The sequence below is a fragment of the Halyomorpha halys genome, unplaced genomic scaffold, assembly GCF_000696795.3.
Source record: "Halyomorpha halys isolate HHAL.00 unplaced genomic scaffold, Hhal_1.1 Scaffold928.1, whole genome shotgun sequence".
NCBI lineage: Eukaryota > Metazoa > Arthropoda > Insecta > Hemiptera > Pentatomidae > Halyomorpha > Halyomorpha halys.
This window is the reverse complement of record NW_027116508.1, coordinates 212403-226864: the sequence shown is the minus strand read 5'-3', so window position 1 is coordinate 226864 and position 14462 is coordinate 212403. Positions and strand designations below refer to the sequence as shown.

The 14462-nt window shown below is 30.3% G+C and overlaps 1 protein-coding gene across 5 annotated transcripts in view; it reads left to right on the top strand.

Moving 5' to 3' along the window:
• Nucleotides 1-14462, top strand: part of AdamTS-A (ADAM metallopeptidase with thrombospondin type 1 motif A) — a 500044-nt gene that overhangs the window by 424014 nt on the left and 61568 nt on the right. For all 5 annotated transcript variants that reach the window (XM_014430963.2, XM_014430964.2, XM_014430962.2 and 2 more), the window contains exons 6-7: nucleotides 5675-5871; nucleotides 5947-6146. In XM_014430963.2, coding sequence (XP_014286449.1) covers nucleotides 5675-5871; nucleotides 5947-6146 — 397 coding nt within the window. The remainder of the gene's footprint in view (nucleotides 1-5674; nucleotides 5872-5946; nucleotides 6147-14462) is intronic.

Genomic DNA, 14462 nt, shown 5'->3' with positions numbered 1-14462 from the left:
TTATGGTTAGCAAATAATTAAAAACTTAACTATTTGTATCGACATTTCGACCTGAATTTCAAGTCTACATTAGGGATGCTCAGGCAGAAATTCTGAAAAGAGTCAAGAAAGAAGAATCTAGTCGGAGGATTCCTGACGAAGACCTGAAATTCAGGTCGAAACGTCGGTACAAATAAATAAGTTTTTGTTTATTTGCTGACCGCACCCTGACACCTACGGTTAAATATCAACACTTCTAAAAAAAAACATTAGATTTATTTTATATTAAATTTTTAATTTGAATTTCTCCAAAATAGTACATTTACATAGAATGTATCAGAACTTTAACAAGGTGTTTAAATCGAACTCTCTATTACATCTACCGATAACATTTAATGGATAGAAGTATGATGAAACTAAGAATGTTCTATAAATGTGAAATTGCATCGTTTATACTTTTATAGGCATATGTTATTACATCCAATAATAATAATAGATCCCTAATGTATTCCTTATATAAGAACAATAATTAATAATGATATTACGAAATTCTTAAGTGGAACTTGATGTTAGTTGTGCCTCATTTCAAGGCCTGTAGCTATATGTACTTTTTTGGGGGGAGTTACTGAATAGTTTTTTCTTTTTTTACTTTTTCTTAAAAACCAAATTGTCGATCTCTTACCTCTTCCTAAATCAACACTACGTATTCGCGACTCCTAATCGCTAGGTTAGAGATAGAAACATTTACCACTTTTGGGCTTTCAGAGTTATGTTATCAATGTAGACATTGGAGTTTTATAGGTTGTTAAAGTCTACTCAAGCAATCCTCCTCCCAGTGAGATAGCCTTCGAAGAGAAAATTATTTTTTGTCCTTCGACTTTATAGTCAGTTCCTGCAAATCTCAAGGCTCGGAGATTTTCCAGTTTCAACCTGCGCGTTATATCCCTCCAAATGAAAAAAAAATTGCCATTTCAAGCCTGATTTGTTAGTTGCTACTTTATAAAGGTAGAAATTCAATTCTTCTGTACACTATAAAATTAACGGTAATAACTTGTCATAATCGCAATTTATCTAATTTCTTACAAATACTAAATTTTCTCAGTATAGATTTTTGTATACAATGAAAATAAATTAAATATGAAATATTAATAGAAAAAAAGTTCAATTGAAACTTGCCAAAAATGCAATGTTAATATGAATATTATGAAGAAATATTTAAGATATCGATGAAATTAGTTTAAAATCGTTCCTTCCAAATTACCAATTTCAATTATTAAAAATCCGTATCGTTCGTGGTCCATTATTTTCAAACAACGTATTGTTCCTTGTTTCCAATTAATAGATTATTTTACTTTTTTTTTTTTATATTTTCGCATAAATCCTGATCGATAATATCAAAGATGTAATATGATTATTTGGTTTATGTTTTCAACATAAATTTTTTTGAACAATGTCTCATGATTATTATCTCTATAGTAGTACAGATTCATACATATAATGAGAGTTTTAACATTAATAAAATTTATTTAGTGGATTACTCGCGTCCATAATAAGTAAAATATGTCCATAAAATATTATTAAAATATAAGTTGGCATACTTTAAGGATTGACTATACGCTATATGGTTCCCACCCAGTGGAAGCGTGTATTAATTTAATTTTGTTTATAAAAAAATTCAAAATAAATGACTAAAAATTAAATTTGTATACGATATAATATTGGATTTTGAAGAAGAGATTTTACTGCGTTTTGCAATTCAAGCCAATGAAGTCAGAATTACCTGATTATGTATTTATTAATGCAAAGTAAAAGTACTGAGAAGGCATGCGAGATGTGCAACGTGTGGCGCGAGAAACTTCGTTTTAAACTTGACACTGCCCCGCTTTTGTCGTGTCACACGAGTTGCACTAGGTGGCGTCGCTTTATCAGCATATACTAGAAAGTATTTTTAATACACAATCCACTGCCCTGGTAACTCAGTAAAATATTATATAGTTCTATAAATAAAATTTTTTTTATTGTCCATACTTTCTAAATTATTAATGTGGCTGAATGTATAACGTCCTTAAAGTTTTTAATAAAAATGCATTCCGAAATTGGCATTGTATCAAAACATATCTTAAAGTATTTGTAAATAAATATATATATATTGGGTTGATAACCTTCTGGTTTTTAAAGACAGTTAAAAAGGCTGTTGGTGTTTGAGAAGGAAGGCACGCGCGGTAGGTGTGCGCTTCAGCCATAAGCACTAAAAAACAAAAGGTTTAGTGAAGGCAATAAAGTAATAATTACCATTGACTATATTAAGCTGCACACTCGCTTAAAAAACGTCTTCACGTATACTTTTACTTATGCGGCCGTTTACTTTCTAAGAATTGCAAGGACCTAGCAGGAATACGAATACTACCCTGCAGAGTGTCATTGTGAATGTACCGTGGGAGCCGTGTTGCTTGGACCTACCGACTCACTCTGATTACTAGACTTGCACAAGATTCCAACATGCCTCTCAAGCATCTTACAGCTATTTTTATACCTTGGCATTATAGGCTGTTTTTATCTGATAAAGGAGTTATTTATAAACCGTTTTCGGCAGCCTGGAACTTGGTCAGAGCTCTGCATCATCGTTAATGCTTCCGAACAACTTATTGAATCGTAAAATATTTCAAGATTCTGCTAAATTCAAGTTATTAAAAGTAATTAAACAAGAAAATGCTTCATCTGATACCATTTTGGTATCTTTTTTCTCAATTTTTTTTATAGACAGGCGTGTTTCATGTTTTAGAGGGTTACTGAACTACATATGACAAATTCGACTGAAACAAAGCATATAACGCATTTCAGTATAAACTGTGATGAAATAAAGATTAATTAAACTTAGCCATGCTAGCTAACTCTATTGTTTAAATATTCATATTGGATGACTTCTGAAAGGGCCGTCTGTAGCTGAGGTAGTCGAGGCATTGGTCTTTGCAACCTCGGAACTGCAGCGGCGCCGGTTCAAATCCGGCATGGGTGATTTCTGTGGTGGATCCGCGAAATGAAAACTTGATTCCACACCATAGTTACAATAGGATAGTACCAAGTAGTTTCCTCCACTCCCTTCTTATCGGAAATGAGTAGGAAGGGGATCATAAATAATAATATGAGCAGAAAATAGTTGACCGTATAAAGTAGATTGTAGGAGGACATTCTGTGTGGTGGTCAATAAAGGTAGCAAAATAGTAAAAGAAAGCTATTTATTGTTAAACAACGTTTCACCCCACTTTTCAGGGCTTTATTAGGGCTAAATGAAAAAACAAGATACAAATATTAATTGACAGAACATTAAAATCATTTCAATACAATTGTTATGTTTATAAAGTATATAAAAATAAATAATCATAATATAAGGAAGTATATTTGTAGGCGGACTAGAAACTAGTTACTAATAAATAAACCAAGTGTGATAAAGTTCTGAATACCTGGTTTTATTTATTAGTAAATAGTGTATACTTTCACATATTATTTATTTTGTATATACTATAAATATAAAAATTGTTTTGAAATGTTTTTTATTCTTAATGTTCTGTCAATTCTAAAATGTTTGTATCTTGTTTCTTCATTTAAACCTGACGAAGCCGTGGAGCGAAACGTGATAAACGATAAATCATTTTATTTTAATATTTTGATACCTTAATTTAACGCCACCTGGACTATCTTCCTGCAATAACGAATAATAAATATTTAAAAAATGCTTCTGATATTGGCGCAAGAGCTGTATTTTAACTCAGTTTTTCTGACATAAGATATTTTCCTAAGTCATAAAAGAAGGATTTATATAATTAATCTTTTTTTGTCTTTGCATTTCTGTAATAAATACTTATCCTTGTTCATTTCACATTCAAAAATTCCTAGAACAAAAAAAATGCTTTTATAAATAAGATTGTATTGATTTTATGGACCTTATTGTTTAAGTACAGTTGTCTTTTTATTATGATGGGTTTATTAGAAACTTGATTATTTAGGTATCCTTTTAGCAATTCCCGAAGATCTTTGATATCGAGGTCTGTTAGGATTTCAATACGTACAATATTTGTTTAATTTTGAGTGTTAATCTGGCAATTCAGGAAAACTCGTAATTTTCTCCGATGCAAAATTCTTGGAAACTTATATTGAACTTTCTCTCTTTGGCTTATTATGTGTATGCTTCCAAATTCCCAACTCTTACTATGATGGTATAAATGTTCGCAGTTTTTATTAATATTCCAAAAAAGTACATTTGGAATTTTTCCCGAAATTTTTTTTTTTCTTTGTTCTTTTAAATATTTTTTCTCAAATAAACTGCTACTGTTCTAGTCATAAATGGTGTCTTGATTTTAGAGCGACAGAGTGACATAAGATACATTACATTTTAACTGAGCTGTCGTTTTATTTTTATTACGACCCTAAGTTTCTTTGCATTTAAGCTGATATGAATTTACAATCCACTACATTCTTTTGCAAATTATCTTGGATATACTGGTAGGGGAAAAACTAAACAGAGATTGAACACTAAATTTTGTCTTCTTGATTAACATTTGAATTTTATATATTTTGAGTGACCAAAATAAGTAAATAAATAGGCTTGTAATTTTTTATGCAATGGTCGGAAAAATCGATAAAAATCAAATATAGTCAAATTCGTCATGAACCTTGGTTATTTAGTTATTAAATATTTCAGACACATATATTAAAAAAAAAAAAAAAAAAAAAATTGAAAGCACAAGGTATTTTTGGGTCCTTCAACCATTATTATTTTTTACAGGATCCATGTACGGTACAGTGTCAGGATAATGTGAGGATCGTTGAGTTATAAAATCTCTTTTTAATGGCGTCTCCCATAACGTGAAGAAACTAAAATACTAGAGGGCAGCCATAATGATTTTAGTAAGGCCGAGGAAATGTTATTGCTTGTAATATTTCTCCTATAGTGGAAAACTGGATACTTTCTTCATTGTTATGTCACTATTCACTGTTATTGGAGAAAGTGCGTTTATTCGATATATATTTTTTATGAAATTACGATCCATTAAATACTTAATACATTAATACGATACATTAAATGATTCAGTTAATGAGAGTTTTATAAAGCCATCTGTGATGTTATTAAATACCTTTATAATTTTCTTGAAAAAAAATCCTGCACGACTGCCCTTACTTCCTCTGATTTTGTATTGAGAATGCAGGAAAAGTTATTTGGCAACTGAACTTTAAATATGACTCAGTTCCTAGAGATTTATTCTATATCCTACGTACACCTGCGAATACTCTTTTTTACGAGAGTATTGATCCCAGTGAATTTAAATAATATTTTAAAAGAATTTTATGTTTACTCGAGGCGTTCCGAAAGTACCAAAAAAAAAAAAGGAAATAATTTGTCTCTGTTTCTGATGACTTCCGCGCAAATATAGAACAAACGTATAGAACCAGAATCTCTTTATGATTTAATTCTTCGTAACAATCTTTCATCATAATTTAATTAAGTATGAATTTCCTGAGATACTAAATTTATCGAAGAATCCACCGCCATTCTTACAGAAAGTTGAATTCCCCAACATTTCTTTATTTCTCCATAAACCATTTTCAATAAAAATATGACATTCAATATAAGGCTCCTCATATATAGGGAGATAGGAGTTTTTCAGTGCTGATAAATAACAATTAATATATTTTCCAGATGACGATCTTCATCATGACGACTTCGAAGAATCTCAAAGGGTAATCGACGAAGAGCCAGTAATGGCCAGACCAAGGAGAACCAAGCGCTCTCTTAATCGAGAATACACAATCGAACTCATGGTTGTGGCTGATGCAAAAATGGCTGAGTTTCACGGGAACGATCTCACACTCTACGTCACGAACCTTATTGCTGCTGTAAGTATTGTTCAATATGTTTTCGGTATACTTCCCTAAGATTACGCATGATTAATGTAAAAACAATATTTCCAGGTGGATAAGATATTCAAAGATCCGAGTATAGGGAATCCGATGAGTGTGGTTCTAGTGAAGTTCCGAGTTCTGCACGAGCTTAAGTGGTCTGGACATTCGGCCTCCTTGATGCTCAACAAGTTCTGCGATTGGCAGAAGAAAATGAACAACGATGACGATTCATCCATAGAACATCACGATTCCGCTCTACTCCTTACAAGGTAATTCATTCATACGTAACATTCATAATCATATATTGGGATGTAGAAATAGTACCCTGATATACATAACAAACCAATCGATCCCTCTATCCCTTAAACGGCCACAAATTAAATTGAAAAAATGTCTTCATTTACATATTATATTATAGAAGTATGCAATATTGGACTCCATTTAAAAAAAAATGCCATAGTTCATCTACAAAAACATTATTCAAACATTTACCATTTAAAAAATATTTAACATTTTTCTGTCAATTTATATTCACCCAAACATTTTTTATTTAAACGGAACAAAAGCAAGCCTGTGGAGATGTGAATCCACTTTAACTTTTCATTTTATTTTACATGCATTCTACTAAATGAAGTCAGTTTCTTACTATTACACGTTGCAGGTGAGAACCCATTTTACCACTTTCTATATATAAAAAAAAATTAAAAAAAGGTCAAATTCAAGCTTAAATTTTCAAATGTGTAATACAAATTATTGTATCCACTATAATTATTATAAACGTAGATAAATTAATACAAACAAGCAAAAATGAAATATAAGCGAACGAAGATTGTGTAGTATACATAAAAATATTGTTGGCAACAGTTAATCCAACTACTTTTTCTAAGTTCATAATCTCTGATCGACCAATCAATCTTCTATGATTAAGTAATGTGTTGTAATGAATTGCCACCGGGCCCGTAACTTATCTCAATAAAATACCCATCACTGCTACGTTTTGTTTTTTGTAACCTCCGTTTGTTTTTTGTCCTGCATGCCTTTGAACAAACTAAATGCCCTTCCATCAGATCAGCCCAGCTATAATGGAGCCATTCCAACCACCGGACTAACATTTATCCTTTATCTCATCCATTATAATTACAAAGCCATTAATGTAATTCCTCTACATTAATGGGAACTTTAATGGCCTAATAAACAATAAAACGTCTGATCAAGAATCATGTTACGACCCAGGTTCCCTTTTCTGTGCGGCTATCCTAGTCCCTTACGTTGACGACGAGCAATAAAACGTTTTGATGTACTGGTATCCAGTACTTATCCTTCAAATTAAATTAATCAAATCGTTAAAAGAGGCAATCATCATTTGTTGAAATAATTTGTTCTAATAAGAATATTGTGTTGTTAGTTAATGATTAAATGTATCACTTTAATAAAGATAAGATTCTCATTCGTTTATACCCAACATGGTTTTTTACAAATTGATCTTGCCCTCAGAATAGCTTTATCTTTAATTTGTGATTTAATTTCTACGTATATTACTTAATATAATATAATAATATACGTTATGAGATAGTTATTCATTTTATATAATATAGTTGTATATGGTATTAGGTGTTTGTTGGGAATAGTTTAATTTTAAAATTTATTATTATCATTTTTTGTTATATCATTACCGTTTTACCTCACAGAAATATAAATATGAACCATGAACCGAGCCGATGGGCTAACATTCGAGGGGTCGCCCGAAACATATATGGGAGGATTACGTCAAGACTGATTTAATAAATTTTGGTGTAGAGGTCCGAGATTCATCTGGTTTGTTGATCTCAGTCATTCATTGTAGCACTGATAAACCTACCCACACAACAGGTTTATCAAAACATTTCCTCCTTATAAATAGTTAAAATAATTTTTATTTGTTAATTTTTATAAAATTGTAAGGTTAAAAAGCCTTTAAATATTGGTATTGAAAATATGACAAGATTATAAAGGTGCATGAGTATGTGAAAATTGTTTCGAAACGTTTTACAAAAATGAAGAAAAATATAAAATAGATTTTATTCATACTCGGAAGTTTTTTAACCACACAATTTATAAAAGTTAATATAATCAAACTTATAAAGAAAATCCAGAATTTTTATTTGTTGTTTTTCTATACCGCTACCTTTCTCATTCCTAATTCATTTTTATCAGGTTAAAAAGTCGGCATGTATAAATAATTTTTGTTTATTTTTTTTTTTTTGCTGACCGCACTCCCCGACCATCTTCTTCAATTCTTAAGGAAATTTTTATTCCTAAAATATAATGTTGGTTTCAAGTCATGGTAATGGACTCTTGGTTGAAAGTATATCAACATTTTAACATCATAACAAACATTTTGACGTTATAAAATGTTTCTTTTTTTGTCAGTTACCACATTTCACAACCGAGAACCGAAAATAAGTGGACGTGGTCAAATCGTAAATCTTTCTTACTTCAAACCATAAAATGTTTACTTGACCATCGTGAGGTCTATCATAAATATTTTTTTACAAATAATAAATCGTTCAAAGATAGTAATAATAATATGAACCTTTATAACCCGTGCTCCCCCGTTCTGAAATTCCCTACTCATCCGTAAAACCTATTCATTCACCTCATTGAAAGATAAATTATTTCTCCACTTCCTCAAATTTGTAACAATACAACAAGATTTATGTTATATAATCTTTATTTATTGGTTTCACTTTATTTTATGTTACGAGTATTTTTAAATATGAAGCTTGAAACTTGCACATTTTATTAGTTTTAAATATTATTCTTTACCTTAATATTTCAATTGTTTCGTTATTTAGTTAACAAACCATTGTAAGTCAGACAATTAACAGTCAAATGTATAGTGCATTTATTCTTAGGGGACTCCATGTCCCATAATAAAATTACTTTTTATTTAATTTCATTAAAATTGAAAATAAGCTAAAACGGTTTCACTGTATAATTGTTATTTTTTTTATTTTTGGTCATACCTTAATATTGCGTAGAAATATTATACTTTTATTATGAGATATATACAGTCATTTTTCCTTACCCACTTAATTTTCAGTAGCACATTTACTTTAGTGTCGTCTTTATGCCTGGAACCCTCCAGTTGTTAACATAAAAAACAATAGTTCCTGTTAAATACTAAAGGTCAAGAAAGTTCAATGTCGACGTAACCTTTATTCTTCATCCTGCAATCAATGGAGGTCCCCCGAATATTTTAACTTATCATCAAGTGAATCGTTACTCACTCATCCAATTTTCTCCTGACACTTCATTTTTATAAGCCCATACTAATTCCTCTGACAGAGCCCTAAGGCAAGAGACCGGCGACTTTGCGGTTGCGGTGAGTCCTGTTAAATTAATTCGTCACAAGTAAAAGCATGTTTCGTAATGGAATGACGCGGACTGTTTAATGGATGCGAGGACCGCTAGGATACCGGCTATAGAAAGTTGTAGGGTAGATCGGGGTTACTCTACGCCAGTTGGCTGTCCTGTTTCTTAATGACAAACGCACTACAACTCCAACCTGTTTGGTCTTCTACGATTGGGGATAAATCTCCGTTTAAGTGCCTCGAGTTTCTGCTATTGAGTCGGACATACCACATCTTTATTCAGGTGCAGTTGCTCTATGGGAAAGGTGGGCAAATGTGGTTCCGAAAGCCGCATGCGGCTCTTCGTACGCTCGGTTACGAAATACAACTCTCAACATTTTTAGTAATAAATACTACTTATTAAAAATGAAACTGGGGAATTGGAGTTATTAAAGATGAAAGAGTGGCATTGCGAATTTTGGCAACTTGTGCCAAAATCTAAATATCTAAAATTAATTTTAAAAAAAGCTATATCTTTTTTTGCAAATTTTGGTGCTCAATACATTTCTGTGAAATGAAGTTCGTGAAGTAAATCATAATTTAGAGTCGAAAATGCAACATCTTAAGAATTTCCTCGGACAGCTTTAACTAATTTTATGCCAAAATTTTAATATTTAATCAAAGATTGCCTATGGATTTTACGTTTTATTAATTAATATATTTGATTTATGTTATATTTGAATTTTATTTCGAAACAATTAATTTTGTTTTCACAATAATATTCATGTTTGTTCCTATATGTGATAGTATCTTTAGGAATATGATGGGCTTGTAAAGTTGCTGGGTTTAGTGAATGTACCTCCGTTTCAGGTAACCCTTCGGACATTTACCCGTCAGATCAGTGGTTATTCACTTTTTAGGGATTCTTTCCTTTCTAAGCCCTACAGTCTTACAAAACCATCTTACTCTCTGCAATGCTGTCCCTTCAATTATATATACCGGGTGCCGTACGCGCAATTTGGCTGATCTCATTTATTTAGTGGATACGATTATTCATTGAAGGTATAAAAAATAAATAAATAACAACTGTTTTGTGGCGTTTTTGACAGTTGAGGCTTTTCTAGTTAAAATTAAAAATCTTATATTTCTAAAGCATCCTTAGTGAAGAAATTTAACGTTTGAAGAAAAAAAACACATTAAAAATGCTAATAGTAGACATTTCTTTCAAATTCTAATAATTACGAGGAGTGATTGTCCCATCCCAGCACTGAATATTATTTTGAAACATTTTTATAATTGATGGAATACTAACAGAGCCATTTTCATTGAAAATGACTTATTTTATGATACAACTTCCCCGAAACTTTTTTCATCTCTAACCCTTTCCCTTTCCTTAGCCGGAGCCATCAAGCTGTCCCAAAGGACCCGAAGAGCGAACCCATTATCCCTGGGAAAGGAGGATAATGGATTGATATTTCCATCTTGACATCTTTATCTCGTAAAATATATTAACCTCTATAATATTTTAATTATTATTTATAACTTCTGGGACGTCCCGTCGACAAGGAAAAAGCATTTCAGTCAAGGCGCGTGGTTTTATTTTTTTTTTCCTTCATTGCTATCGTTCTGTTTTATTTCTCATATCGAAGAAATGAATTATGTATGCCTGTTTGAAATAGCGGTCCCAGAATATGATAAGTTTTATCCCAGGGATAAAAAGAAATGAAACGGCTCATTTCCTATTAAAAAAATTAGGTCAAATGTAAAAGGATAAACAATAGATATCCGGACCACACAACTTGTCTAGAGTAAAATCATATTTTCTATATGGTTCAGTAATCTCTTGAACAGGCAGCCTTCTCAGGACGAATATCGAAGCGCTTCGTCTAACGGATTCCGTCTGAGTTTTATTCCACTGGAATAAAACTATCCGTACTGACGGAAAGAGGTTACGTTCTAATGGTAACTTTATTAGGGATTGGTTTTGGACCCTCTCATCTTCTTTTTTTACTTTCACTTACCGCTATATGGAACATAAAGTAGGTGTTACTCTTTATTATTTACCGATGTGTAAAGTGTATAGTAAGTGAAAATTTTTCGATCTTGGAAAAAGAGGTTTAGTATTTCGTAAGGAGTACTGTTTCTTGAACAATGGTTGTGCAAGGATGTAATTTGTTCATGATTCTGCCTATCCGCCATATTTTTCTCAATTAAGGGTACCCGCTTTATAGAGGTTGAGTGGATCGCGAGGGCACCGGAAACTACAGTTTATCACTGTTAGAAATAATAAAAATAGATAAATACAAAATAATCAAGAATTTATAAATAATTTAAGTCGAAAAAAGAGAAAATAAAAGTAGGAGTTCGCATTGTAATAAACCGAAACCGCCCGATCTCTGCCGGTCGCATTTACAAAGATATTTATCGTTGTTATCTTTTGTTAAACTGTTGTATTATAGACAGGAAAGTCGATATTCGTTATTTTTACGTCGTAAAACTTTAATATAAGATATTATTTTTCCTTTATATTTAAAATCCTAACGTAACAATAGGCGTACCTTAAATGGGGAATTCTCCCAAAAACTGACCATTTTGAATTTTTTAATTTCATTTTAAAAAATTTTGGCCATTTCGTTGTTTTATCAATAAAAATATATGTCGTTTTTAAGTAAGCAGTAAATTAAGAACTGGAAGGAGTTGGGAATTTTATCATAAAAAAAGTTTATTTTTAAGGCGATATTTTTTTTTTCAAATTAAGAAAATTATACTAGAATCGAAATAATCTAAAACCAAAAAAGAGATACTTTCACAAATTTTATAATAAAATATAAAAGCCTGATATCACCTATTACGTAGGAGTTGTTCGCACCTAATTTCTCTGTCGACTGTTAAAATCATAATGAAAAGAGATATGAATTATTTCGTTTTCAACAAGTGATAATCCAGTTGTTTGACATGGAAAAAAATTGTCTATAATATCAATAGTTTATCTATTAGAAAAAGACGAAATAATAACATATTTAATAAATTCTTATAACATGATGTTGACCAAGGAATTGGGATCAGAAACGAACATACAGAAATTATTTAAAAATCAAAATTAAAAAGTTTGAAATTACAGGAAGGGTTTAATATTTGCATACAAATACAAAATATAAGGTAGCTTTGTACTTTCCGGTTCAGACTAGATATCATGTTAACATCAGAATCAAAATTGTTAACATGAATAGCTTTTACGCAGCATAAGAATAGAAAAAGTTATTTATTAATAACGAAAGATCCGTTTACAACCTACAGGCCACTAACCTGATCTAGTACAAGAAAGTCGTGATGTATTCCGTTGCTTCATCGCAAAATCAGTGAATTCTGAGGCCGGTACAGCCTTCTGGTTCAACCAGCACGCACGGCTACCGCGGCCTCTTTGATATAATGTTTTCCAAATATAAATGATTTGTGTAAATTATTCCTGGATTTAATAATCCATAAATTCTTCAATGCCTTTCACTTATGCCTTTCTAGTTTTTAGTCTATAAATGGGGTAGTATAAATTGATTTCATGACAGAAGCTTGTCATGAAGTATAAACGAGGTACATTACATAATTTTCTCCTTACCCAACAAAATGCAATTCTAGCTGTTTTGTATGTATATCATGTACTTTGTTTAGTTAGAAACCACTTTCGTACCATTCAGTTGTCTATCAATAATAACGAAATAATTGGCATTTGTTATAGGTCGGCGAGTTCAATTGGTCTTGAGCAATTATTTTCCTTATTGGGAAGTAGTTTTTACTATTTATTGATGTTTATACATTTATTAAATACAATTAAAATTATGTTATAATTATTTAAAGGAAGAAAGATCTTTGTGCATGTAATTAAATAAAATTCGTAAATATTTTTGAATCCCTATAATATAATAATAATGAACCTTGTTTTATAGATTATATGAAGTATTTTTATAATAATAATAACCCTATAATATAATAATAATGATTCTTGTTTTATAGATTATATGAATTATTTTTATAGACATTATAAATTATAAGTTATCCTACTTTAATTATAATATTTATATAATTAGTCAGCTTTATATAAAGTGATAAAAGGTTGTTCAACTAAGGTTGTTCAGGCTATTCAACCTTTTTCGAAAATAAAATTAGTCCTTTTAACCTATAAAATGTAGTTAAATTAGAGAACCGCTATGCACCAATTAATTATCTTTCGTCTGTATTAAGTTACTTATTGTTATACACTATTTCACTTAAAATTTATTTATATTTGCTTTATCTATTACTCTTATCAATTGGTTAATTAACTTAACCTGCTTCATATACCAAGTTTAGAATACATTTTTTTTTTATATTTCAAATTTTATTTTAGTATTAAAAACCTACCAAATTTAACAATATATGGTTTATCTCATATAAAAACAATTTGTTCACAAATCAATTTTACTTAAAATTTCAATATAATATTATTCTAGTCTTTTGTGTCTGATTTGAAACTAACCACATAATTAATATTTTCCGATACATAAATAGCTTCCAGAATTTATCATATTTACAGCAACATTATATTTCTAAAATCAAAGTATGTTTATTTTTGGTTACATTTTGTACCTATGCTGATTATTATTCTCCCAATGATTGTTCATTTTCTCTTAATACGTGTATTGCTGGACAATTAAAACATAGATCTTTATATTTCAATCCTGATTGATTTTTTGTTTCTATTTTGTCGTTTATTTTGCTGTAGTAATTTTTAATCTTTTTACTGGATCTATAACACGAGGAGTATAATTCCATCATATTCTTTTTAAGATCTATCAATATCTTCAGGTAACCCATTTATGTAGTTACATCCATAAAACTTTTTTTCACTGACTGTATTATAGTTTATTTTGTTTTCTAGACTAATTTTGGTTTTCATAAGGTGTCTATCTTAAACTGCATAAATAAAATTTTAAGGGTAAAAATGGTTCAGGAATATATTAAAAACATTATTCTTATCTGCATTTAATCTACTTAAATCAGTAATTTTTGAGAATTTATAGAGAAGAGTAATTTGGAGAACAGTACCATTGGTTTTATTAAGGCTATCAAAATTCTCTCTGCTATAAATCTGATTTTTATATTAAAAATTATCATTAAAAAACTATTAAATTTTCATTATCATAAATTATTCTTATTATAAATTATCATCAATCATAGATTCATGTATTAATTTTCATAATTCATCTTAAACTACCATAA